Raw genomic sequence first — 27,720 nt, forward strand, 5'->3', positions numbered from 1 at the left:
CATGCATGGTGGTGAACACACACACACAAACACACACACACACACACACACACACACACACACAGAGCAGTGGGCCGCCAACTCCAGCGCCCTAAGAACAGAGAGAGGGTGAAGGACCTTGCTCGAGGGCCCAACAGTGGCAGCTTACCGAGTTCAGATATCGAACCCACAAGCTGTGAGACTTGCCAAGAGGGGTGTTAAAGTACTGACCATGCCCAAACTCTCAAACGCTTTGGGTCCTTTTACTTTATATATTATTTTAAAAGTGTAATAACAGATATTGCATAAAAAATATTAAAGCCATGGTTTGACCAGATGTGCCCAAACAAACGCCTCCTCTTTTCCAGGTGACAGATCTGTCATTATTAATAAAGCACTGGTTGTCTTGTCTTGTAGCTTTTGGGAATTTGGGGGGTTCATCCACAAGTTAGCTGGATACTCCCAAAGCGTCCCAAGCTTAATGCCAGTAAATGCACTGAGTAAAGAGTAGGCTAGTGTAGGCTAAGGTAGGGCTGGAGCTTAATTAGTGTTAATATCAATAGTTAAGATTTCATGAAATCAACTGTTTTAATTATTAAAATGATCTGCTTTTATTTAAAAATAAATGATATAAGGAAATTATGATTATTCTCTAGGAGATACGTGGCTTTTTTTAAATGCCACATTTTTCCTCACCACTTTGTCTTTGCATGCCACTGGATTTGTGCACCTTTTTAATGGTTAATTGGTGACTGGTGAGTTTCTTCTGGCTGATCTGTGCATGTAGGTGGCAGTAATGTGGAGCTCAGTCTGAGTTCAGACCCCAGGAAGAAGACGGTGGGTCAGGGAGGAGCTTCAGAGCTGGAGGATGACAGCAGAGAGAGCTGCATGCTGCTGCACACAGACCCTCACCCTCCTGCCCTCCTTCTGAAGCTGCTGGTCCTCATTCTTAACCAGGGTGATCCTTTCCTCTCATCACTGGAAGCCTTATAACAGCAACCCTCAGCTACCAGCTGCTTCACTTGGCTGAATCAGTCACCCAGAGACGCAGCCAGTCCTCGTGTGTTCAGCTGTGGGTGGAGCTGGAGAGCTCGTGTTATGGCAGGTAGCACCTCGAAGACTGTGCACGACATATTCCAGTCTATGGAGACCGGAGCGCCAGGCTCCAGCGCTGCTGCTGCTGCCCGGGTAAGAAAGCCTCCGTGTATCAACCACTGCTGAGTTTCTGCGTATTATGAGAAATTGCTCGCATGTGACTGGATGCGCTGATGTTTCTCACAAGAGAAAACATGTGACCCCGTGAGTGAATGCGGCTTCCCTCGGTTTCTTTTCCCACCGGTTTTCGCACACGTCCCGCCCCCGACCCACCATCTGCCCCGTGATTGGCTAGTCGTTCGTATTGACCGGCGCTCCGCCAATCAGGACATTAGTAACCCTTCCTAGCGCAGGAGGCGGGTTACTAATAGCCAATCCAAGCGCAGGAGGCGGGGCCTGTGTGAACAGGGTGGGTTAATAAATAAGGCTGTTTGAACAGTGCAGGACTGAGGGGACTGAGAGGGGAAAGTTCAGAAAAGTGACAGATCTGTCAGAGCTTCGTGCATGATCTACAGAGAGCTCACTATTGTAAACCTTTAAGATATTAAAAAGTAAGATTATGCCTTGTGTGATTATTGTTTATAAAATAAAAATGATTGTAAAACTTTTATAAGGATAATTTTATTTATATTAGTCATGTGCTGCAATTTCCTAGTATAAAGGTCTGTCTGTCTCTGTCGGTCAGAATGAGGTATATTATAATGAGGTTTACTGCGAGGTTAGTCATTAATTATGAGGTTAGTCATTAATTATATGGTTTACTGTGAGGTTAGTCATTAATTATGAGGTTAGTCATTAATTGTGAGGTTTACTGTGAGGTTAGTCATTAATTATGAGGTTAGTCATTAATTATGTGGTTTACTGTGAGGTTAGTCATTAATTATGAGGTTAGTCATTAATTATGAGGTTTACTGTGAGGTTAGTCATTAATAATGAGGGTTACTGTGAGGTTAGTCATTAATTATGAGGTTTACTGTGAGGTTAGTCATTAATTATGAGGTTTACTGTGAGGTTAGTCATTAATAATGAGGTTTACTGTGAGGTTAGTCATTAATTATGAGGTTAGTCATTAATTGTGAGGTTTACTGTGAGGTTAGTCATTAATTATGAGGTTAGTCATTAATTATGAGGTTTACTGTGAGGTTAGTCATTAATTATGAGGTTAGTCATTAATCATGAGGTTTACTATGAGGTTAGTCATTGGTAATAAGGTATACTATGAGAGTAGTTGTTGATAATAAGGTGTACAATGAGGTTAGTCGTTAATGAGATACACTATGTGGTTAGTTATAAATAATGAGGTATATTATCAGAGTAGTTGTTGAGAGTGAAAGCACAGGGTACTGAGTTTCAGATACTAATGGTATCTGAATGGTAGTATTAAATTATCAGTCATGGGTTAGGGTTAGGGTTTGTCTAGCTTAAGAGGCCCAGAGGTTAGGGATAACTGGAGTATTAGTCTCATTGTGTGTGTGTGTGTGTGTGTGTGTGTGTGTGTGTGTGTGTGTGTGTGTGCGCGCGCTCTCAGGCTTGGCTCGAGCATCACACTCAATCTCTGGGACTCTTCATCGATGGAAAGTTTGTATGTCCAGTGGACAGACGGACACTTGCTGTGTCTGATTCCGCAGGTTAGTGAGTATCTTGTGATTGGCTCTCTCTGTTGTATTTGATCTGTTTGATCTTCACAGGTTTTTCTCATGTTTTTTTTCACTCATTTCAGATGTTCTGTGTGTCAGCAGATTTTACACAAAGAAAAGATGCAGTGTGTTGGAGTAGAGATGCTGGCATTTCTCCCCATGGTTTGCTTCATGTCTGCAGTCTCCTGATTTTGCTCTTTTACTCTCCAGGTGGAACTGTCTGCAGTCTGGTCTGTGCTGGGGATGAAGATATCTCGTCTTGTGCCTCCTCTGCAGCTGCAGGCTTTAAAGCCTGGGGTGAACTGAGTGCTCACCGAAGAGCTAAAGTCCTGCTCAGGTACACCAGCCAAACTCAATGCACTGTAGTCATCCTGCAAATTAGCCAACATGCTCATGTGGGGGCCCAGATGGGGCTTATGTCTACCCCCTCCCTGGTTCCATCACTGACCGTGGTGGGCATCCATATGTAGGGCCAACAAGGAACCCATGGACAAAACCTCCTGGGCTAGCCATACAGACCCTATGTATGGTGTTCATTATGTCTTAATTACTACTGTGTGTGTGTGTGTGTGTGTGTGTGTGTGTGTGTGTGTGTTTCAGGTTGGCGAGCACCATGCAGAGATACACCCAGTGTGTGTGTGAACTGTGTGATCTGTGCCAGTCTCCCTGCTCCCCTGCTGCACTGGTCAGACTGGCCCAGTACTACGCTGGCTGGGCTCAACTACGAGACACACTCATGCCTGAGTGGACCCCACGAGGTGTGTGAGCGAGAGTGTGTGCTCTGTCTCAGAAGATCAGCACCCAAACCTGTACTCTTTTATCTGTGTCCATATGACTGTGTCCATATGACTGTGTCCATATGACTGTGTCCATATGACTGTGTCCATATGACTGTGTCCATCAAATTGCTCTTTTGACTGTGCACTTCTGACTGTCCATCTAACTGTGTCCTTCTGACTGTGTCCTTCTGACTGTGTCCTTCTAATTGCTCTTTTGACTGTGCACTTCTGACTGTGTTCTTCAAACCAGTATGAATTATCTTTATTAGAACATTTATACAATATTTTATTAGCATATTATTAGCACTTGTTTCCCAGATCAAAGACGTTTGTTTGTTGTGATGTGTTGATTTGGTGGATCTGCTCAGTGCTGTGCTGTGCTGTGCTGTGTGCTCTAGGTGTGATTGAAGTGCTTGTTTCTGATGACTGCTCATTCTACTCGATATGGTTTAAGGCCTTTCCAGCTCTGGCTATGGGTAAGTTTACCATGCACTTTCCTCCAACACGCGCACACACACACACACACACACACACACACACACACACACACACACACTCCTTTCAGATAATCACTCTTTCTGTGTGTTCTGAAGTGTTTCAGAAATCAGTCAATCCTTACATGCTAGAACTGTAAGTGATCTGTATCCTTTCCACAGGCAATGCTGTCATCGTGGTTCCTGGGGCGAAACTGGCGCCTCCTGCACTCTTATTGGCTCAGCTGTTCATGGAGGCAGGGCTTCCTGCTGGAGCGCTCAGCGTGGTGACAGGTGACGCCTCTGTGGGAGCCAAAGTCGCTCAGAACTGCCAGATCAGCTATCTGACATACAGTGGGAGCCAACAGGTAGTGTGTGTGTGAGTGTGTGTGTGTGTGTGTGTGAGAGAGAGAGAGAGAGAGAGAGAACAAGACATCTCACATGCAAAATCTGTAAACTGTCATAAAGAAAGGAAAGCTTTGATAATGCTGATGTTTTTACTCGTCCAGGATGGAGAGGTGTTGGCTAAACAGACGGCTGGTTGGGGTCTCCCAGTCTCTGTCTGTCTGTCTGTCAGTGCTGTGTGTCCTTTTATCATCTTCGAGTCTGCGGACATCGACAGTGCTGTAGATGCAGTGATCGAGGCAGCTTTCAAGAAGAAAAAAGAAGTAAGTGGGAGGAGCTAAACATCACAGAGTCCATCTTTAGGTCAGGCTAGATGTTATCCAGAGAAGCTGGCTTGAGATCGGAAGTTAAAATAAATGACTAATCCTCTGTGTCGTTAATGTCACACTAAAACCTTGTATCTCCATTTTTGTTGTTTTCCACTTTGTGGCACAATGTGAATCTGGCAGTTGTTCTTTATATTGTATCAGAATTTCTTGATGAACGGACCAATAGAAATGCTCCGAATGGACTCGGAATAAAAGCGTTTTACATTGACTTCCATTGAAAGTTCAGTAATGATGCAAAATGCACAGGAAACTTTGAACAGATTTTTTTTATAGGTTATTTCCTTTCCCCCTTTTTCTCCCAATGTGGTCTTGCTAATGAACCCACCCGTACGTAGCATCCCCAGCATGATGTGTGTAAAAGCAGCCGCCACCTCTTTTTAAGCTGCTGCAGATGCGGCATTGCCAGGTAGCCGACACGCACGGAGGAAAGCATCGGGTCCCCAGCTCCACCGCACCCGCTAAAAGAGGCCTGTGCCGGCCAACATCGCTTAAGAGTGACTTGGAATCCGGCAGCTGATGGCAAAGCATCGTGGTTAGGGGTTCGAACTTGCGACCCCTGGGCCATAGTGGCAGCGCATTAGACCACTGAGCCTCTCGGAGCAAATATGCAGTGAATATTCAGCAAATAAACAGTAAATGTGCATCTCTCTCTCCCTCCCTCTCCCTCTCTCTCTCCCCATCTTTCTCCCTCCCTCTCCCTCTCTCTCTCCCCATCTTTCTCCCTCCCTCTCTCTCTCCCCATCTTTCTCCCCATCTTTCTCCCTCCCTCTCTCTCTCTCTCCCTCCCTCTCTCTCTCTCTCCCTCCCTCTCTCTCTCCCTCCCTCTCTCCCTCTCTCTCTCCCTCTCCGTCCCTCTTTCTCCCTCCTGCTCCTTCTCTCTCTTTCTCCCTCCCTCTCTCTCTCTCTCTTTCTCCCTCCCCCTCTCTCTCTCTCTTCCTCCTTCCCTCTCCCTCCCTCTCTCCATCTCTCTCTCTCTCTCTCTCAGTGGCAGTGGGTGCTCTGTGTTCAGGAGTCAGTGTTGGACAGTGTTTCAGACAGGCTGAAGCTGAGAATGACCGGACTGAAGTGCGTCTCGCTGCCTTGTGAGTCGGACAGGAGCCGGGTGGACGCTGCCGTACAGGAGGCTGTCCAGCAGGGGGCGACAGTGAGTCACATATAAATAACTTGATTTCCTGCAGCATCTAAACCCAAATACTAAAAAAACTGATAGCTCCAGCTCTGAAACCTGATTGGCTGAGCCAGATTCAGAGCTGTTAAATTCTGTAATAATGCATTTGTAACAGCCACTGTGCTCTGAATGGAAATATAGAACATCCCTGTTAATAAACTACATTGTTAGGTAGAAGAGTTATTTATTTATTTATTTATTTATTTATGTAATATTTCTAGCTGATCCAGTCAAGTTTCCCGCCTGCCTCTGGTGCTCTGTACCCCCCAACAGTTCTGTGTGGTCTGGCCCCGCCCTCCTCTGCAGCGGTCTCCCCTCCGCCTGGACCACTGCTGCCCCTCCTGTCCTTCAGGAGTGCTGCTGAGGGAGCTGCTCTAGGTAAAAATGCCTAACCAATGTACACCCACAGGTCGAACGTTTGGAATGAAAGTTTATTACATAATTATATTAAATAATATTATACAGTTATTTAAAAACAGCTTAATTGGAGATGCATGTGTAATTGTAAAGTGTAATAAGGGATGCATTAGTTTGAGAAGTTTGTGCTGATGCTGATACCACTACAGTAATGTTATACATGTTTACAAATGCAGTAACATTAATAAAATGCAGATGCAAATATCAGTTTAAAATATTGTTCAAATTTAAAAAACTGTGAGAAAAAGCAGCTCATTTTTTTAAAACCCTTGAAAAAACAATGAATGAGCAGGTGTCCCAATACTTTTGCCCATATAGTGTATTCTGTATTGTTCAGATTTGTTTATAGCTGTTGCTCTGAGCCCAGTTTCCCAAAAGCATCTTAGTGTTAAGAACATTTCAGCCGGTAGAGAGAGTGTGTAGTGTGATGCTCGCTCAACCATTTTTGTGCCAAGATACTTTTCGGTAACCCAGCCCAGATTGGTTTGGCTGCACTAGCCCTGTAACAGTAACAGTAAAATATTGACCAAATTTAAACATCTGTCAGAAAACGCAGGTCATTTTTAAGCTTTAGAATCTGTTAAAAATATATATATAAAAATATACGTAATAAGTGTCCGGAATAATAAACTAATTGAATTATTTACTATAATACAAATATAGTGAATTCTTTAAATAAAATAAATAATAAAATCAGTCTTGTACAGATAATTAACCAAAAAAATGATTTAATATAAATATATATGTAGTCTAGTATAACATAGTAATAATAGAATTACAGACATTTAATTCAATAAATTCAACAAACTCAAAATAATAAATAAAACATCTTAATACATGAATATTACTGTAGATTAAATAGAACAGCACACACCCAGGGCTTCAGAATAATGTTCTAACGAGTGGGTCTTCAGTGGTCTCGTTATTCAAAAGCATTCTCTGTGTGTTTAAAGGTAACCGCACTCCTCACGGTCAGGCTGCCTCCATCTGGACTGAAGACCTGACCTTGGCTTTGGAGACTGCTAAGAGGTACACGGAGCTCAGACTGCCAATACTACAATCTACAGTAATGGTGGTCATCTATAAACAGTTAATATTCCAGTCTTAAAAAATAAAATTGTCTAATTCATGATCTGGATATATGGTTCTAAATCATCCATTAAAAGGTTCAACGCTGAATCAGATGTGGGTCTTCAGTGCGCCACACCATTTTACACGACCCCTCATCTTACATTGTCATTGTACTTTATGAAGGTCCACTTTTGTGTAGTTTTATATTCACCGAAAACATTTGACCTTTATTCCTTATAACGAAACAGGCTGACTGTACTATTATTTAATTATTTATTTTTTAACTTATTAATAATTTCAGATGCATTTTCTACCCAATTGGGAAGGCCAATGAGCCAATCCCGTTTATGTGAACTCCCCCCATCACTAGCAGTGTCCCCCAACACTAGAAGAGTGCCACCACTTCTTTTTTTCCCCAAATGTCACTGATGCAGCATTTCTAGTATGCCAACACGCTCAGGGGAGAGCAGCTCCCCAGCTCCGATACAACGGCTCACAGATGCCTGTGCTGACCTTCATCACGCTATGAGTGATGTGGGGTGGAAGTGCCATCAACCTGCCCCTGAGAAAGCAAGGCCATTTGTGCTCTCTATGGCTCTGGCTGCTGATGGCAAGCACCATGACCAGAACCAGCGATCCTCAGATCATAGTGGCAGCGTGTTAGTCCACTGGACCACTGGAGCACTGGGACTGCACCCTTACACAGTGTAAATGACCCCTGTTGTGAATGACTGCCCTGTATTGTCTCTCATGAATTGAGGCTTTTTACATCCTACACCCGACTGTTTACGGGACCTTTAAGAGTTTATTCATATTAACCTGTTATTGTTTCCAGGTAGAAGTGTGCTTGTACTGTTGTCTAAGCTTCAGTGTGTGTGTGTGTGTGTGTGTGTGTGTGTGTGTGTGTGTAGTCTGTGTGTAGGATCAGTGTGGGTGAACAGTCACTCTGTGGTGGATCCCTCACTCCCTCAGTGTGGACGCAGAGACAGTGGGAACTGCACTGACGGAGGCAGAGAGGTAACCGGCTCTGATTGGTTACTCATTGTGTAAAACTTTCAGCAGAACCTGAGGTGCTGTTCAGATCCTGAAGAGGAGTGTATTACTAACAGTGTGTTTCTGCTGTAGGGGATGTATCAGTACCTGCGTCCCTCTCTATCTCCCTCTTCACTGCCTCGCTCCACTCCCGCCTCTCTGGACTACTCCGCATTCGGCACGGCAGCATCCAAGTTCATGGTACCTGAAGGCTTTGATCCGTCCAGGTGTGTATTCTGTATGCTGGCACTTAAATGATCCACCAGTGAGACACAGTAGACCACTGATATTTAGGTGAGAAAGAGAGAGTTGGGGGGGGGGGGCTTCTAGGGTCAACATTTGATTCATCAGTGTCTTGAGCTCTTCATACACTGTGTCCAAATGTTTGTGGACACCCCTTCTAACGAATGCATTCAGCTACTTTACGTTGCTCAGATGTGCAAATGCACAGATAGCCAATAGAATAGGACTCTCTGGAGCAGATAAACATGAACCTGTTGGCACCATGCTGCCTAATGCCAGGCGTGGGGTAGAGGGGTATAAAGCCCCCCAGCATTGAGGAGCTATGGAGCAGTGGAACTAGTAAAACGGCTTCTTCCCTTTTTTTTTTTTTTAAATACTCTTGAATTCTTACCCTTGAAGAAACAGTGAATGAGCTGGTGTCCCAATACTTTTGCCCATATAGTGTATTCTATATTGTTCAGATTTGCTGTAGCTCTGAGCCCAGAACATCTCAGCTGGTAGAGAGAGTGTTTAGTATGATGCTCGCTCAACCATTTTTGTGCTAAGATACTTTTGGGTAGCCCAGCCCTGATTGGTTTGGCTGTATTAGCCCTGTAACACAGTACGCCCCACAACACTGCAGAGTGACCACCCACCCATGCTCACTATGCTCACATAGGCTACTGTTCATCATTCAGAGGATATTGAGGGGCATGTTGGTGTATTAGGGATAAGGTAGCCTAATGTGGGGCATGTTTGCACACGTGGGGCATCTGATACATCACATGTTCATCATGGCATGGTGCTTGGGTGTCCAACATTTGGGCAATTCATTCTACTGTTTTTTCATATTGTTCAAAACTCTTAAGCCTCTTGTATGTAGATTTTATTCCAGACAATTGACAGATAAAAAATACTAATAATAAATAAGAAATATAAAGTAATTTAATAACCATACCCTTACAATTACCCAAAGTCCTCTGATAGTTTTAAAGCTTTCGTGTCTGACCTCCTGCAACAGTACAACATCTTCAGCTCCACACTTAACTAAGCAGCAAAGGTGAAGTTTAACAATGCACTTAAAGGATCATCCACAAGGGGGCACTCTCATACAGCTCCCTCACGCAATCCTGTTGCTCCATTAAGATTCTGTCTCTCTTTGTTTTCTCTCTCAGTGTCCCTCGCTCCTGCTCTCAGTATGTGGGTGGTAAGCTGTGTAAGGCAGATTCCGGCTGTAGTCGGACAGTGCAGTCTCCGGGTGGCGCTGTGCTGGCAAACTGTCCAGATGGAGGCAGGAAAGATGTCCGTAATGCTGTGGAGGCAGCTCTTAAAGTCCAGCCAGGGTATGTGTCCATTTATCTGACCCCTGCTGCTACGGTCCGACATGTTGTCTATTTGTCTAGAAGCATTTCTGCAGGGGTTGCGTAAATACGATGCATACATTCTAAATTCTGCTGATTTAAAATGTTTTAAATAAGGCTAGGTCACATTCACATGGGATTCTCAACACCTTGGTAAGCCCCCCAAAAACAGGGGTTTAAGAAGCCTGATGGCAATGGTCAAAAGCCGATCTGCACCAAGAGCCCTTCCTTCCTTCCTTTAAAATCCACAGTTTCTTCTTTTTTCTTTTCTTTTTTTCTTCTTTTTCTTTGTCTTTTCTTTTTTTCTCTTTCTTTTTTTTCCTTTTTTCCTTTTTTGTCTTTTTTCTTTTTTTCTTTTTCTGTTTTCTTTGTCTTTTTCTGTCTTTCTTCTTTTCTTTCTTTTTCTTTTTTTTGTCTTTTTCTGTTTTTTCTTTTTTTTCTGTCCTGCAACCGAAGTGGTGGAATGAGCTTCCCCTGGGTGTCCAAACAGCAGAGTCCAACGCTCGCTGTCTTCAAACCCAGACTGAAGACCCTCCTCTTCTGAGAGTACTTGGGCGAATAGTAGAGTACTATGGTCTCCTTACTGACTTGTGTTTAGTAGAGTCTAAGATTAGAGGATCTTTGAATTTTAGTCTATTTAAACTAGCTGAGGTTTTTCTTGAGTAACAGTGAAGCACTTCTGTAAGTGACTCTGGAGAAGAGCCTCTGCTAAATGTAGTAATTGTAAAAGTCAAGGAATTAAAAGAGTCTGACTTGTTTTGCTGTCTAATCTAACCTTATATTATACCCCATAACCTCCTGCCTGCTCCCTCTGACTGTCACTATGCCTCCATCCTCTTGTGTGATTTAATGGCAGGTGGCTGAAGAAAAGCCCAGCTGCCCGAGCCCTGTCCATCTACTCCCTCTCCGACAATCTGGAGAAGAGAAGACGGGACATGGCTGCGTCAATCCAGGCTCAGACTGGTCTCTCTGTGGAGGAAGCAGATAAGGAGGTGGAGCTAAGCATCTCCAGGCTTTCTGATTGGGCTGCAAGATGTGATAAACAAACTGGAGGAATGCCGGTAAGAAAATTCTCTCTTATTTCGCTCCGAACTGCTGTAACTTTTCATCACTGTCATACACACACAAAAAAGAAATGAGTATCTTTATTTTTTACATTTTGTGACATTTTGTGAATCTGGCAGTTGTTCTTTACAGTGTGTCAGAATTACATGATAAATGGACCAATAGAAATGCTCCAAAATGACCTGGAATAAAATCTTTAGGAATAAAATCTTCTCCTGTAAAGTCGTCATTTTGGAGATTGAAGTTTTTGTATGGGCGGGTTGGGTATTTGGCGGTCCAAATTGGGAAGAAAATGGGTAAAAAAAAACAACATAATAATAATACTACTACTACTAATAATAAATAATAATATTAAAATATATATATATTGTCAGTCACACACACCTTGTATCTTCCTTTTTGCCATTTTTTTAGTTTTTGCCATTATGTAAATCTAGCAGTTGTATGTCAGAATTACATAAAAGGACCAATAGAAATTGACCTGGAATAAATAATTTTTTCATTGACTTCCATTGAGCGTTCCAAAGGTTTTTTCCTTTTCCTGTAAAGTTGTCATTTTCGAGATACAAGGCTTTTGAAAACCCACAAATTGGGAAAGTATTGGGCATCAGCTTTAGCCCACAGTTCCCATATTGCCACGTTCCTAATGGAAGCATAAAGAAAACAGAGCTACAAATATCATATCAGCTGTAAACACACTAACGATGTGTGCTCCTCTCTAAAGCCGCTTCCCCAGACGGGCTCTGCTCTCTCAGCCCCGGACGCTTTAGGAGTTGTGGGTGTTGTGCTTCCGGACGCGATGCCCCTCCTCTCATTGGTGTCCCTGCTGGGGGCTGCAGTCTCCATGGGTAACGCCGTCATCCTGGTGCCAAGTGAAAAACAGCCTTTACCGGCTCTGGATTTCATTCAGGTGAGTTTTTTTCATTTAAATGAAAACCTGACTATGCTGCTGAAAGTCATGCTACACTTTTAGCCTCTGACCACTGTGGTGACCCGAGTTCCTGTTCTCTCTCCACAGGTTCTCCAGGCCTCAGACATTCCTGCTGGTCTTGTTAGCGTCATCACTGGTGGAAGGAATCAGCTGACCCATGCATTGGCCAATCACAGTGAGATCCAGGCCATATGGTACTGGGGCAGTATGGAGGTGAGTCACAGGGCTAATCGGACCCAGCAACACTGGGTCATATAAAGAACCCTACTGGATACTGGCTGGGTCACAAGATTTACCCAAATATAGGGTTACTTTGAGCCAGTGCTGGACTGTTTTTACTCCATAATGTTTAATAATGACTAAAAACGGTTCAGTAAAATGTTTTAACATTTATTTTTTTATTATTATTATTATTGTGGCATTTTTATTTACCCCCCTGATCCGAGTCTTGTAATGCTGAGCATCAGCTGATACGGATCCGGCCTGATCTTTGTGTTTGTGGGCTCCTGTTAGTTTAAATGAATGAATGAAGGCCTTTTATTGTCACTTTGCACTGTGGAGGAGTTGCTTTATATCTCATTGTACATGCGTAATGTGTACATAACAAATATCACAAGAAATGTATACGCTATATACACTTACACAGACAATATTTACAGATAATAATAATTTCCAAAAATTTCCATATGAAGATATCGCACAGTAGGAAAGATTAGATTGAAATTGCTGTATTTTAGCTTTTATACAGATATTGCACAGTAGTGGAATACATAATACAATATATCCAACAATATTAAATTATTAAATATAAATATTAAATTAAAATATTAAATAATTATTGCACATTAGGTGGATGAAGGAACGTCTGGGGTTGGGGAGTAGACTGGGTAGTCCGTGAATGTGTGAGTTTAAAAAGATTATGGCTTTGATTCTATTTGTCTTTCTGTTTCTTTGTTTTTATCTTTGTGTTTTGGGGATGAAATTAGTTTTAATTGATTATTTGGCTAGTGATTATGTATCCCAGCTGCTGGCTTTCTGACTTGGCTCTGTCTGAGATGTTACAAAGTGGCCTGAAGAAGCAACAGTGTATTAATAGAATTTCGTCAGGGGCTGTCAGTTAATCTACCTGACTTATCCAAGTACCGTCAGTTATTCTATCTGACCTCCTAAGGTGCTATTAATTATTCTACCTGACTTATCCAGGTATGGTCATTTATTCTACCTGACTTATCCAGGTATGGTCATTTATTCTACCTGACTCATCCAGGTACAGTGAGTTAATGCTGATAATTAGCCCTTCGGCTGGGCTGTTACTAGGATTGCAGCTGTGTCTAGAGCTGAAGGTAGCTGCCTCAGAGCCTTGCTGTCTCGTAAGATGATAAAGGTCTTTAGCAGCAGCAATACATCCTGGCGTTGCCATGGTAACGGCAGCCCACTGCTAGCTTTTAGCAGTTAGCTGTCTAAGCAGAAGACGTCAGCATTTTATTGAATTCTCACCAAATGTAATGTATTTAAGAAGGCTACGAAACTGCACTTTCACGTCCGACGTGACTAGATGCTCCCTGCCTCAGGGTAGGCCGCATTTGTAATGGTTCAGACGTAACCACAGTGTCATTATCCCAGTAGCTGGGCAGCAGAATAGCTACACAATAACTACCCAGCACTCTGGAAAGAAGCCAACAGGCTTAACCCATCATTTAGATCAACACTATAACCCAGTAGGTGTTACTGTGATGCAGCCAGTCTCTCTCTCTCTTACACACTCTCTCTCTCTCTCTCTCTTACACTCTCTCTCTCTCTCTCTCTCTCTCTTACACTCTCTCTCTTCTCTCTCTCTCTCTCTCTCTCTCTCTCTCTCTCTTACACTCTCTCTCTCTCACTCTGAAGGGATGTCAGTTTCTTCAGCACACCTGCTGCAGTCCTCTGAAGCGCCTGTGGCTCCACTGTGAGGAAGAGGAGGGCAAAAATGGAGGACAGTACTGGACCCACCCGAGTCCCTCACTACAAGAAGAGATGTGGAGGGAGGCGGTGGTGTGGAAGAGTGTGTGGATCCCCACCGCTTAGAAGTACTGCGAAGAAAGGGAGGGAGGGAGAGGGAGGGAGAGAGGGGGAGGGAGAGAGGGAGGGAGAGGGAGGGAGAGAGGGGGAGGGAGAGAGGGAGGGAGAGGGAGGGAGAGAGGGGGAGGGAGAGAGAGAGAGGGGGGGAGGGAGGGAGGGAGAGAGAGGGGGAGGGAGGGAGAGAGAGAGGGAGAGAGAGGGGGAGGGAGGGAGAGAGGGGGAGGGAGGGAGAGAGAGGGGGAGGGAGGGAGGGAGAGAGGGAGGGAGAGAGAGGGGGAGGGAGAGAGAGAGAGGGAGGGAGAGAGGGAGGGAGAGAGAGGGAGGGAGGGAGAGAGAGAGGGGGGAGGGAGGGAGGGAGGGAGAGAGGGGGAGAGAGCAAAGAATAAAAGTGATCGCCTGATTGTTAGAAATTAAATGTAATAAATGCGATGTCATTGGTATAATGTTAGATCCCCCCCGTTCCCACCCCTGCCAATGTTCTCCCCAATTTTGTCTTTGCCAATTACCACCCAGGTGGAGGAGGAGCTTAACGGAAAGCTCCGCCGCATCTTTTCTTGCACTGCCACCAACTCAGGAGATTGAAGGAGGTCGCTAACTGCTAAATTTGGTGCATCAGCTAACAGACACCCCTGTTGGCTCGCATTGTACTGCATAATGGGGGTAGAGGGAGAGCCACCCTACCTACCCAGAGAGAGCAATGCCAATTATACTCTTTTTAACTCCACCATCATCAGGGATTGAACGGGGGGGATTTCCTGGTGATGTGGCCAATGCAGTTAGACAGTTGCACCACCCCGGAGCCCCAGTTAGCTTCTGTTTTTGAAGGAAAACTCCCAGAAGTAAATAAGTAAGTGATGACCATATATTTGCCCTGATTACTACAGAGGTGGTAACCTCTGGGAAACATCTTACATGATGCAAGGAGAGACGCTGTCTATAAGGTTGATTCTTCTTCTCGAATGCTAAACGGATAAAAATTTCTTACCTAGAAATGAGTATAGATTCTGCTTTCCTCATGAGATCGCTTACAATGGACAACTGTTTTTATGCTAGTTCACTATGCATTTCAAAACTACCTCATGTCCAGGAACCTGGTGAAAGGGCAGTGAACTTAGTCCACAGTAATCTGTACACACACGGTACTGTACAAAGGTTTTAGGCACTTGTAAATGATTAGAATGAAAATCATCCAAAATTCCAAAAAATCTAGACAGTAAGTGTTTATTTTCTTAGTAAAACTTTAATATTAGAATATTTACTAATAACATTCCTACAGAAAGTGGTGGAGGAGGTTCTCCATCACTGTGCTCATTAGAACATCTCCAGGGTTCTCCTCATGGAGTCTAGTATTATTTAGAGTTCTCCTCAGATCAACACCTGGTTTGGTGGTAAATCAGGGCTTAATGATGGTAAATCAGGTGAGCTGCTGCTGCTGCTGATGGAGTTGAACACATCCTCTACGCTGTGCTGGCTGAACTGAGGGGGGCGTCCAGGAGAAACCTGGAGGAACCGAGCTCTGTTCTTCAGACTAGCTCACCGACAAGATCTCACTACTTTTTTTCTTCAGATTGAGAAGCTCTTGTTTCTCCATTTTACTGGATTTATGTTCACCTGCTTTATCTGTTCTGATGAGATCTGGAGCTTCTACTGAAATGACTTCTGTTATTGCTGAGAGACATGATTTATAATAATGTAATTAGGTGCCTAAAACCTCTACACAGTGCTGAATGTGCGCTTCATACATTCCACTTACATCTACACCAAACTGAACAGCTTTATGTTCTCTGAAGAACTTTAACCCTTGTTCGTGGGGGGGTCCACACCTCCATCCCTCCCCCTTATACAGTAACTACAGATTAGTGGCATTGTAGATAATGAATAACAAGTCTTAAGATTAATATCTGACAGAGAGGTTAAGTGCTGCACAAGACCTCTCACACTATATGTCCAGATGTTTGTGGACCCCTCAAACGAATGCATTCAGCTACTTTAAGTTTCACCCACTGCTGGCACAGATGTGCAAATGCACACACACACAGCTAGTCTAGTCCCTGTAGGCTGGTATTGCCACAGCATTGAGTTGTGAAGCAGTGGAACTACTGTGTTTTCTGGAATGATGGATGGTGCTCCATCTTATACTTACATCATACAAGTTGGAGAGTTGAGAGGGTTGATATGATAAACTCTTGTGGCTGCATGCAATCAAATCCTCACAGCAAATTCTTAATGCCCCAGAAGCGAGTAGAAAGGCTTCCCCGGACAGTAGAAACAGTACGATTTTGGAGCAGGTGTCCCAATACTTTTGTCCACATAGTGTACATCCCAAAGCTAATTATTCTGTAACTTTATCATACATTTTTTTTCTTCTTCTTAACTTGTAGGAGTAAAGTCTGGAGGCCTGAACCCTCAATTGACTTGTGTGCAAGGTGTTATAAAATAAATAATAAATAACATTTGGAATATTAAGTAATATTACATTAATATTTGGTACTAATGACGTCTTTAAAACCTAATAATGCTCTTCCAGGTCTTTTGGTGTCCCACAAGGGTTGATGTGTGACCAGTTTGAGTGCCTTACTCTACAGATTTTCCCCCAGAGGTTTAAGAAGCAGGCCTCTGAGAGGGTAGCTAACTGTAAAAGACCTGAAATATCACTGAATACTGTCATGACACAGGTCCGGTTCAGAGATGGGTGATGTTTGCCAAGACCTTTGAGGCACATTAATCTCAACAGAAGCAGCAAAACTAACCTGCCTTATTAATGAGCCGCACCACTGGTTTTCACTTACACTTTGGGGAAATTCTTGCTTCCTCTTTTTTTTTTTTTTTTTTTTGCGGGGGGGGGGGGGGGGGGGTTGTCCTCCGGCCAAAGTATCTGACGCTCTTAACTTGTCTAAGCGTTTCTGAAGAGTTGAATGGTGTGTTATTTTGCCTTAAGCATGTATTGCTGTATTACCGTGTTGCTGTGTAGGTATCTAAGACCATCCTGAACAACTTTGCCAGTGTTTAGCGTTGAGGAAGTGTGGGCCTTATTGCTCCCATGTGGTCCTGACGATAGAGACGGAACATGACAGATTCAACGATCAGGGTATATAGAATATATAGATATATATAGATTTATATATTCTATAGATATATAGAATATATAAATCTATATAGCATATGTGTATATGTGCATACGTGTAGCATCTATAGAGTTCCTGACGTCAGGAACCAGTTCCTGGAGGACATCAGAAACTCTATAGATGCTATATATGGAATTCCTGGAGGACGTCAGGAACTCTATAGATACTATATATAGAGAGTTCCTGGAGGACTTCAGGAACTATATAGATGCTATATATGGAGTTCCTGGAGGACATCAGGACCTCTATAGATGCCATATATAAATATGTATAGCATCTCCTGTTCCTGATGAGTTCCTGATGTCCATATACATATACAGCATATATATAGATGCTATATATAGACGTCAAGAACTCTATATATATTTGTATATGGAACACGACAAATTCAACCCCTCAGATACTGACCAAACCTCACTTACTAACTTCAGGAATCAAGTTTGGTGCAACAAAACTGAACTGAATTGAATGTTAAGAATGTGGCTGAACACCGATTTCATCGACTTAACGGTTGAGTACTGTTATATGTTGATATACGACTTAAGCTGAATCCTTTTTTATTTCAATTTTGACATTTTTCTAATGAATGTAGTTTAATAGTTGTAGTAAGTTTTAGAGATTATGGAATTATACTGAAATAAAGCGCGTACAGTTTGTGCATCTGAACATTTGTGGGTAATTCTTGTTTAAGAAGGATTTTGCCATTAAACTGTACTGAATTTTTCATTTTTTGGGGCCGTAGGCCATTTATTTACTCCACAAGACTGAATATGTTTAATTACGTTAACTGAGGCCACCTCAGAAGCAGGGGTGAGAATCATAGAGGCCTTACAATATAATACAGTCCTGATTGCTGAAGCGCAGTGCAATTTATTTGGACCTTAAAGAGGCTTTAACTGGGCATCCTAGTCTAGTATTTACTGTTACTTTCTGTATCATGCTGTTTAATCATCTCTGCACTGCATCCTTTCTCCTCATCGCAGTTTGACAAGAAATCACCCTTCCTATCCTTTTTCACTACAATACCCAGCATGCCATACACAGTCACATCATACAACCATTGTGGAATCCCTCCTATAGCAACAGAGACATCCACTAATAAACATAGATGTGATATTCAGCATCCTGGCAGTGATGTGGCCCACCTGTCTTTCTGCTGTTCAGCCAGATAGCAGAAAAACATGCATCCTCAACCATCCAAAGTACTAATAGTTGTTCAAAAGCTCCTCCCACCTTTAAAACGCATCATCAGAAGGGGCTTTTTTCTAGTCGTTCTAGTTAACCATTTAATCTTGCTCGTGGGACTATTTTTTTAATTATTTTTGACACCACTAAAGTAGGTGGGTAGGTAGGTTTATGATCGATGTTGCAGTGGTTGGATTTTTCATTGTGGTTGGGCTGCCCCTTTAAAGATCCTACACCCATAGGCTTATTATTCTGTAACTACAATGGATAAAAGGATAAAGGTGCACGTATTCGTCACTGTACAGTGTGGACTGTACAGCGAAATGTGTCCTCCGCATTTAACCCATCTGGTAGTGAACACACACTCACACACACACACGTGTTAGGGGCAGTGAGTACACACACACACCCAGAGCGGTGGGCAGCCAACTCCAGCGCCCGGGGAGCAGAGAGGGTAAAGGGCCTTGCTCAAGGGCCCAACAGTGGCAGCTTGCCGAGCCCGGGAATCGAACCCACAACCCTGTTATCGATATCCCGGCGCTCTAACCGCTGAGCCACCACTGCCCCTATGACTGCAATGCAAACCGCCTGACTGATCTTGATTTATACTATGTAATAAACTGTTCTAATATTTATAATTAAATATTAAAGTATTGATAGTTGGGTCTTTTTCAGCCATAATAGTGTGTTAGTATGTTGTATTATTATTATTATTAGTATTATTATTTATTATTATTTGGTTAGGCCAGACGCCGAGGGATGAACACATGCAGAGATGGATCCAATGCAAGTAGTTTAATAACACAAAAAAGGGTATAATACAACGAACCAACAAAAGCAAGTAATGCAGCAACTAATGGGCATAAACGGGAAAGCAACGTAAACTTGGCAACCAAAGGGGCAAACACAAAGCACACCTGAGACTGGAGGGCTCTGGGAGCTGAGCAGGGTGAGCAGGATAGGGAAACGGGGGCAATATAACCAAACCTTCCAGGCCGTGCCTAGGGAGACTAAGGGAGAAACTAAGGACGCACGATAACCGCACAGAGACTACACAAAAGGGGGGGGGGGGGGAGAGCTGGGGAACCTGCCGCTGAACCATAAATGGCTAGGCCGAACAAGCCTGACAACGCAGCATGGAAGAGGGTCACCTAGCTGGAGCAAGAGTGGGGTGAACCCAAGGAATTAGCGAAAGCGTCTCGCTAGATCCGAGGATATCTGGACGGTCTGCTAATGGACCTGAACAATAAATCGAAGCTGGCCTAAACAAACAGAACTTCTCGGGCTACCTCGAGGTCCTAGACCAACAATTTTTTCAGCAAGGAGCTCAGTGTCTGAGCACCGTAAATACCCCCAGTCTCAAGTGAAACACATTAAGCAAACAAGACATGATATATTTAACAAAACTAGGAACGAACTGAAGCAAACAAATGAGCATGAACCAAAACACTGAACCGATACAGTGAATCAAAACATGAACGGAAACACAAAGTCCTTATGTGAGCCTGTGGGTGGCGGCTCGGAATCGCCCCGGGGGAGGGCGCAATACCGAGGGGCTGACACTGCTAAGGACACACTCAAATACATCTCTGGTATCAACGTTTCTACCAGAATCTGCACTGGGTGCTAACAGCATTGACAAGTTAAGGGAAAAATAGCTGAAAATTTGAATATATGATGTCCCAATTAGTCGTATTGGTGGCACTGACCTTTCAGAAACTCTACACACATCTTTAATAGAAGGTGTGTAATAAACTGCAGTAATCTGGGCTGTGAGGCCCTGAAGAAGAACAGTGCAGTGTGGAGTTCATATTTGTGAACCTTACAGGAACAGCTGGGTCAGCGTGAGCTGCGTTACACACTGCTCTGTCTGCACTTTGCTAACAGGTCCCCGCTGTTGTCTGCGTCTGCTCTGTAAACCCCGCCTGCTCACGTCTGCTGCTGTTATTGTTATTAAACAGCCTCAGGGGACTCCAGCGTGAAGGACGTTCTCACCTGCTGAGTCACGGTGATGCAGCATTTTTCCCAGCAGGTAGAACACCTTCAGAAGCTGCCTGGAGTGCTGTGTCATGCGACATTCCTTATTCAGAAAGGAAGCAGTGGAGATCAGAAGCTGAGACGTCTGTAACTACATACAGGACTGTGCAGGAGCTTTTAGGCTCTTTATCACATCATTATAAATCCTGTCTCTCAGCAGTGAGAGAGTTTTACAGTAAAAACTCCAGATCTCAGCGTCTTTCCTATTAGCTGTAATTACAGTATGCCAAAGTCTTACTTCTATAGAAGCTGAAGTATCAACTGAAGCTTTTTACTCCAGTAAAAGTGTAAAAGTACTGGTTTCAGAACGACTTCAAGTAGAAAAGTAAAAGTAATGGAAGGAAAACAAAGGGCGAAAGCTTAGGCCGCGCCACAGGGGTCTATAGTGCACTACTTATTTATTCTCATCCAACCACAATCAAACTCTCTCTTTCTGGATGGCACGGAGGGAAATGACATGAAATGAGTAATGAAGCTATTTTTAAAATGTAAGGAGTAGAAAGTTCACATAATTAGGTGAAAATGTAAGAAGTAGAAGTAAAATATATAAATATAATAATAGTATAATAAAAATAAATAATTACTCCAGTAAAGTTTAGATAACCAACATTGATTTGTACTTTTTTACTTGATGCCTCTGACACACACCTTTAAAGGAATATTACTACACATTATATATATATATAATGTGTTTTTAATATATATATTAAAAACTGTTTTTACTGTAGAAGCTCCAGATCTCATCAGAACAGATGCAGGTGAACATAAATCCAGTAAAAAGGAGAAACAAGAGCTTCTCATTCTGAAGAAAGAAAGTAGTGAGATCTTGACTGTGAGCTGGTCTGAAGAACAGAGCTTGGATGCAGGGTAATGTGGACAGCTTCTTTCCTATTAATTGTAATAATGCAACATCTGGGCACCCCTGGTCAACTGCGTGTGTTGTTGATTTTTTGAAGTGTAATTAAGTTCACATCCTCTACAGAGACACACGTCTTCAGCATACTTACCTTTCATTTGCTTTGCTTTAACATCTTGCAAAAAGGTGTGTGCAAAGGTAATGGCACATTACATATAGTTAATTTCCCCCCAGTATTTTTAATATGTGTCTAAAATGTGCCAAAAAATATATATATATAGTTTTAAGTTTGCTTCCTGTAGAGGACTGATTCAGTTATTTACCTAGAGACAGATAGTATATTAATATCATACAAATTAAATATAGACATAAATAAAATGTGAGGATGTGAACTTAATTACACTTGACAAATGAATAGAACAATTACACTGACCAGTGATTTCTAATTGTTTAAATATATTTATATATATATACTGTATAATACTACACTGGTCTTGAACTGCAGACTGACCTCAGTGCTTCAGTACTGAAGTAGCCCTAAGTGGTACATATAGATGACCTTACTCTGAAGCTCCACACTGTTAAAAATAGAGGGATCAAACCCACTGAGGTCACAAATCAGGAGGCAGGTGGAAACAGGGTGAAAAGGTCATTAATTCAGCTGCTAATAACTCAACTGAAGCTTGATATCAGCTTGAAGTGACATCTACCTGTCCTAATCGCCTGGAATAGCAGAGCTACCTGTGCTGTGAAACAGTGAAACATGGTTTAGAGCAAACGTTGAGTGAAGTGGTGAGCGACCGGTCTCACAGTCTGTGCCATCCAGACTCGACTGCACTAAATCATGTGACAGAAACATGACAGAAATGAGGATGTGGCATCAGTGTGGTGAAGTAACCTGAATGTGTAACTTCATCAAGAGGAAACGCCTCTGTAAAATGTCAGTTCAGCTAAAACAGCTAATTTACCACATTTATTTCCACTCTTTACCCCCCAAAAGGATTTACTTAGGATTATTATTGTTTTACTGGAGCTACGAGGGTTAGAACCTGTCATATTAGAGGTCTAATGAGCCTTGTAGCTCCAGTGCTAAAGAAGTTACACCACGCGTGTCTCGGCCGAGCCTGGAGGGCTCTTTAATTACCATTAAATGTAATTACCTTCCCTATCTTTAAAATACCATTAAAATACCATATACCAATACCACACCCATAAAATACCATTAATACAAAAGCAACAACATGTGCTACTTCAGCTTCATCAGGAATTCACACCTTAAAAAGAGCAGAGAACTGTCCTCTCTACTGTAACTGAGACACACTGTGGACTTTGCACTTTGTCACACAGATGATGCCGTCTGTGATGCAGTGCTGTGTTATCTGCGGGTCAAAGTATGCCGTGTTTACTGCGGCAGCTAGCAGATCTCAGCCAAGTGGGCCTGTGTCTATTTTTTATTGTAGGCCTTAAGGCAAAACTTTGTATATGAGTTTTTGCCGTTTTTCAGTGTTTCTTTATATTTTGCCAAAAAATGGACCAATCAGAGCTGGCCCAAGGCATGGGAATGGTCCCCCAGGGCACCAAGATATCATAATATTTTTTTTTAAATAAATAATAACACTGAATAATAAAATAAAATGGTATTACACAAATAAAAGCTATTTTTATATTAATTTATTTTCATAGTTGGCACATCACTTCTAGGTTAATCAGCTCCTGCTGTTGGCTGCTGCCACTGTTGGGCAAATGCAGATATGCGCTGCTTGGGTGGTCGTTATAGGCCCGGACGCTTCAGCGTATAACATATCTCATCTCTCCCTATGAAATGATGAAGCATCCAGTGCTGAGGTTGTGGTATGGAGGGCCCCAAATGAAAATCTGCTTATGGCCCCATAAAGGCTTGGGCCGGCCCTGGGACCAGTAGAAAGGCTCCGGAATGACTTTACATTAAATCTTTTTACATTGACTTCCACTGAAAGCTAAGACGGTTAGCTGAGATTAGCTGAAGGGAGGCTGTTTTTGAACCCTGTCGTTCTCTGGCAGTGAGGCTGCTGGGTAATGAATAACTGAGGCCGGGAAAAACTCTTCATTATACATCAACACTGTCTGTGCTGTTCACAGCTGCCCATTATCCACAGCACACTTCTGAGCAACTGGGACGTTTATACTAGATAATAAAGGAACGTATGGCTTAAATGATAAAATCAATTTTTTGATGCACAAAGCTTTTGTTTTTTTGTTGTTGGGAATATTTTTGCAAAATGGAGCGGAGTTAATGAGATCAGTTTCAGAAACCAGAAAGTTTTATGTAGGTTTTAAAAAATGCATTTATTTTGCTACATTTTTAAAAGTAGCCTTGATACACATTTTAGTATAACAATCTGTATGCATATAATACAGCTACAGCTCTATGTATACACAGCTGCATGCAAAAAATGCTTTATTTGGGTATAATTTGAAAACTATTAAACTACTAAAATATATATATCAATCATATTTTTTTGGCATTGTATTAAAACATTCATGATGGACAGACCAACAGAAATGACGTATAAATTACCCTAACAGTATACACAGTATACACAGTATATATATAGTATATATATATATATATATATATATATATATATATATATATATATATATATATATATATATATATAACCTACTCATTATTAGGCAGGTGGTATTAATGTAATGGCTGATCAGTGTATATGTCTTGTTCACAGTCATGGGTTGTGGGGCCCAGTGTAATATCTTTTCATGAGGCCCAATTCGCTTCACTCGCTGGTGTCACTTCACCGTTTTAAACACTGAATCTCTGAAACTGTTTTAGTTGAAAAATTATAATTTTTTATAATACTTTATTACATTAATTATTATCTATTTTAACTGTTTATTCTGATTTATTATTATTTGTATTATTATTTTATTGTTTTGTTTTGTTTTCTATTTTTATTGTTATACTTTTATTTTCTTTAGCTTTTATCATTTTAGTTATGTACTTCTGTTATTATTATAATTATTATTATTATTATTAGATGTTTTCTGTTGTTGTTTTTTTAATATATTTAGTTTGGTTTTTATCATTTCCTAGTTTTATTTTATAATAATTTAATTTATTATTTTACCATCTATGCTTTCCTTTGTGTTCTTTAATTGCTGCATTGTAAATGAGGGTCAGCCTCAGTGTATTTCCAGTGTAAATTGATTGGGGCTGATTGGCTGATTGACTGACTTGCTGTAACTGGGTTGAGACTGAGATGAACCCACTGCTGTCAGTGAAGCAGGGAAACTGTGGGAGCCTTTACTGCACTGTAAGCGATGTTACACTACATTTCTGCTGATGGAGGTTTCTGCCTCTGCTTGTGTAAAGGCGTGTAAATGACTTCCCCTGACTTCTGTTCCTCTGAAACTGCCTAAACTGGTCTCAGGCAGACAACCCACATCCACCCAGCCATGTTATCATTACGAGCCTTCCCCGTGATACTGACAGTGAGGAAAACAGGAAGTGCTGAGTCACAGTGACACAGCACTATCTCGGGTCTTGTGAGCTTCCAGTGTGTGACTAGTGAGGAAAGCATTCATCTGACTGAAGGAACCAGTAGCAGCTCTAAAGTGCGATGTCACTCTCCTGAGATGTGATTATTTAGCTGTTCTTCATTATTTATTCATAGTTTCGGAGATTCATTTATGAGGAATTCTGTTTAAACTGTATATTGGTTTCAGGCCTTAAGCTAATTCAGCTCAATATACAACCGTATATGACTCTACCATAAATGGACGGGTATTTCTGAGCTGCTTTGCTTTCTCTATTTCTTTCTGTTTAATTAGTTACCAAAAAAGGCACATTCATAAAATTCAAGATAGCAAAATGTAAACATACAGCTATTTTAATAACATATAGTACAACATATGGATAATATTAACCAGTAAATCTATTTTACATAGGTTATTTGGACAAATATATTGACAATATAATGCATAATATATATAACAGATAGCATTGTATTATATAATGTATCTATTACATGCTTTAAATGATTGATCTGAATATGCACAATGTATTGCAATGTATTCATAATAATGTATTAATATAAATGACTCATATTTTGGATAAAGGCTTCTGTTTTACTCTGTGTATCTGTATATCCACAATCGAGGACAATCGACTAACGGCATTCCTGTGAGAAAACTAAGCAAAAGGCAATCCCCAAACTGTCTACATCAATTATGAATAAGTTAACAGTGATTAAATATAAAGTGGCCTTGATTTAGTAAGAAATATCATGGGTATTTCATATCTGCACACTCACATAAACACACAGACTACCAGATATGATGGATTACAATAAATTACATTGACTAAAATAACATATCTGTCTGTGTGTCCATCTTATTTGCCAGATGCAATTGCCGGCTGTTGTAGGTAGCCTACATTTAAGCCTACATTCATGAATGTGGACAAACATGCAAACCAGGCCAAAAGGCTTCTTCAGTGGGCACGATAGCCAGATGTACCAAAGATCAAGAGCAGATACGGTTTATGATTAAAAGAAGTTCAGTGTGGCCTTGGGGCACAGTCCACAGTCCCATGCATAAATCCAGGCCTATCTGGCCTGGGCAAAACTGCTGTGTCATGAGAAAACCCTAGCTATCTTAATGCATGTATGGATGCCTGGCAGTCTCACATGAAACCTGATGCTTCTGCTGTCATGCTGATTGCAATGGCTTACACTACAGCTTTTTAAATTAGGCAACTGTATTTATTTTAATTGCATAAGTCCACATTTTAGCTCCACGCCCTTAATGTATGCTTTAGTGCTGGGAGCAGATCCCGTTCCCAGCCTGCAAAAACAGCTGCGTCATTGTGCGCCTCACGTGCTTTTCATGCAAACTTTGGCCACATGCAGCTCATACATATTCAAGCTGAGATATAGTTTGCATGTAATCGCGTTTATTGGCCTAGAAATGAATATGATATTCAGTATTTGAGACAGTTTGTGGGTAAAAATATGGCTTTGTTTTGACTATTGCGTCTCGAGCAAGCGCCTAGCGGCGTGATGTTGGTTGTGATTGGTCAGGCTGTAAGCACCCGCCCACTTTCCTGCGAAATTCTAGCAGTTGATTGGATAGCTGCGCTGTCCGTTTACCGGGGCGACTATAAATACGGAAGACAAAGCGCCTCCGTCTCACAGCTTTGGGAAGATCCTCAAGGAGTTCTTGCTTCAACAGTGATTGAACGGAACTTCTTCCTCGCCCTGCACCATCTTTTACTCGACGAGAGTAACTATAGAGTTTATTTTTGTACGTTTTGATAAGAAAAAGGAGAAAGAACAGCCGAAATGGAGACTTCTCAGATCCGTCAGAACTACCACCGCGACTGCGAGGCCGCCATCAACAGGATGGTGAACATGGAGCTCTTCGCCTCCTACACCTACACCTCCATGGTGAGTTACAAATAATACTTAGAAATTAAATAAATAAACCTATAAACATTTAAAATGCTATGGTTTAAAATTAGAGTGATGATGGACTGTTTGTCCGGCACCTCAACTGGCTTCTGGGGTGGAGACGAGACCTGACCATGGGGTTTGTTTATGCCCTTATATTGACCTTCATCTGGACGCCTGCCTTTCTTCCTACAGGCCTTCTACTTCTCTCGGGATGATGTGGCCCTGGAAGGCTTTGCTCACTTCTTCAAGGAGAACAGCCATGAGGAACGCGAGCATGCTGAGAAGCTCCTCTCCTTCCAGAACAAAAGAGGTGGCCGCATCTTCCTCCAGGATGTCAAGGTGTGTGGTCAGTTTAACCGAGCTCCAACTGTTGTGTTGGACACCAGTTTATTCCTTTCTAACCATCTGATTATCATTGTTGTTGTTCTATTCAGAAACCTGAGCGTGATGAGTGGGGAACTGGTCTGGAGGCCATGCAGTGTGCTCTGCAGCTGGAGAAGAACGTGAACCAGGCTCTGCTGGACCTGCACAAGATCGCCTCTGAGAAGGGTGACCCTCATGTGAGTTGCTGCTCCGTGTGTAAACATGCGCCCACACCCATGTGGCTACTTGCGTGGTAGTTATGCAACACAACAAATGCCCCTTTGCCACCCCTCAGTTAGTATTCCACCCACAGCTTGGCTCAGTGTACTGACAGCCGACCAAACGGTCTCCTTACCTGCTCCTGTTTTGATCTCCAACAGCTGTGTGACTTCCTGGAGACCCACTACCTGAACGAGCAGGTGGAGGCCATCAAGAAGCTGGGTGACCACATCACCAACCTCACCAAGATGGATGCTGGTAACAACAGGATGGCCGAGTACCTGTTCGACAAGCACACCCTTGGGGGCAAGAGCTAAACCTGACCTCAGGCCTCACCCATGGCTTGCACCGTCCACCTATGTTCAAATTCCTGCTACGAAACGTACTGTTAGTCTTGCATGAGTGTCGGATGAGTTCAAGCTGTACACTGGAAAGATCCTGTTGGGTTTCCTGCTGTTCC

The 27,720-nt window shown here is 42.3% G+C and overlaps 2 protein-coding genes across 2 annotated transcripts; both read left to right on the plus strand.

Annotated features, from left to right (window-relative positions):
• The first annotated feature begins 838 nt into the window (after positions 1-838).
• Positions 839-14,043, plus strand: aldh16a1 (aldehyde dehydrogenase 16 family, member A1). The gene is made up of 17 exons (XM_072693694.1): positions 839-1,167; positions 2,603-2,702; positions 2,922-3,048; positions 3,312-3,469; positions 3,889-3,966; positions 4,147-4,331; positions 4,473-4,631; positions 5,683-5,841; positions 6,087-6,243; positions 7,236-7,311; positions 8,265-8,370; positions 8,479-8,612; positions 9,783-9,950; positions 10,825-11,029; positions 11,758-11,943; positions 12,052-12,177; positions 13,852-14,043. Exons 1-17 carry the CDS (start codon positions 1,078-1,080, stop codon positions 14,026-14,028), a joined length of 2,391 nt encoding a protein of 796 aa, XP_072549795.1. The 5' UTR covers positions 839-1,077; the 3' UTR covers positions 14,029-14,043.
• Positions 14,044-26,402: 12,359 nt separating this feature from the next.
• Positions 26,403-27,669, plus strand: LOC140573859 (ferritin, middle subunit). The gene is made up of 4 exons (XM_072693459.1): positions 26,403-26,672; positions 26,871-27,017; positions 27,113-27,238; positions 27,422-27,669. The coding sequence occupies exons 1-4, from the start codon at positions 26,568-26,570 to the stop codon at positions 27,575-27,577; spliced, it is 534 nt and encodes a 177-aa protein (XP_072549560.1). The 5' UTR covers positions 26,403-26,567; the 3' UTR covers positions 27,578-27,669.
• Positions 27,670-27,720: the final 51 nt, after the last annotated feature.

This window comes from Salminus brasiliensis, chromosome 12, assembly GCF_030463535.1.
Source record: "Salminus brasiliensis chromosome 12, fSalBra1.hap2, whole genome shotgun sequence".
NCBI lineage: Eukaryota > Metazoa > Chordata > Actinopteri > Characiformes > Bryconidae > Salminus > Salminus brasiliensis.

Bases quoted from the DNA above. Each gene is read 5' to 3' on its own strand.
- aldh16a1 (XM_072693694.1), top strand. From the start codon at position 1,078: ATGGCAGGTAGCACCTCGAAGACTGTGCACGACATATTCCAGTCTATG. The intron at 5,842-6,086 runs GTGAGTCACATA...TAATATTTCTAG, and splicing joins CTGTCCAGCAGGGGGCGACA to CTGATCCAGTCAAGTTTCCC. The intron at 11,944-12,051 runs GTGAGTTTTTTT...CTCTCTCCACAG, and splicing joins CGGCTCTGGATTTCATTCAG to GTTCTCCAGGCCTCAGACAT.
- LOC140573859 (XM_072693459.1), top strand. From the start codon at position 26,568: ATGGAGACTTCTCAGATCCGTCAGAACTACCACCGCGACTGCGAGGCC. The intron at 26,673-26,870 runs GTGAGTTACAAA...TTCTTCCTACAG, and splicing joins CCTACACCTACACCTCCATG to GCCTTCTACTTCTCTCGGGA. The intron at 27,018-27,112 runs GTGTGTGGTCAG...TGTTCTATTCAG, and splicing joins TCTTCCTCCAGGATGTCAAG to AAACCTGAGCGTGATGAGTG.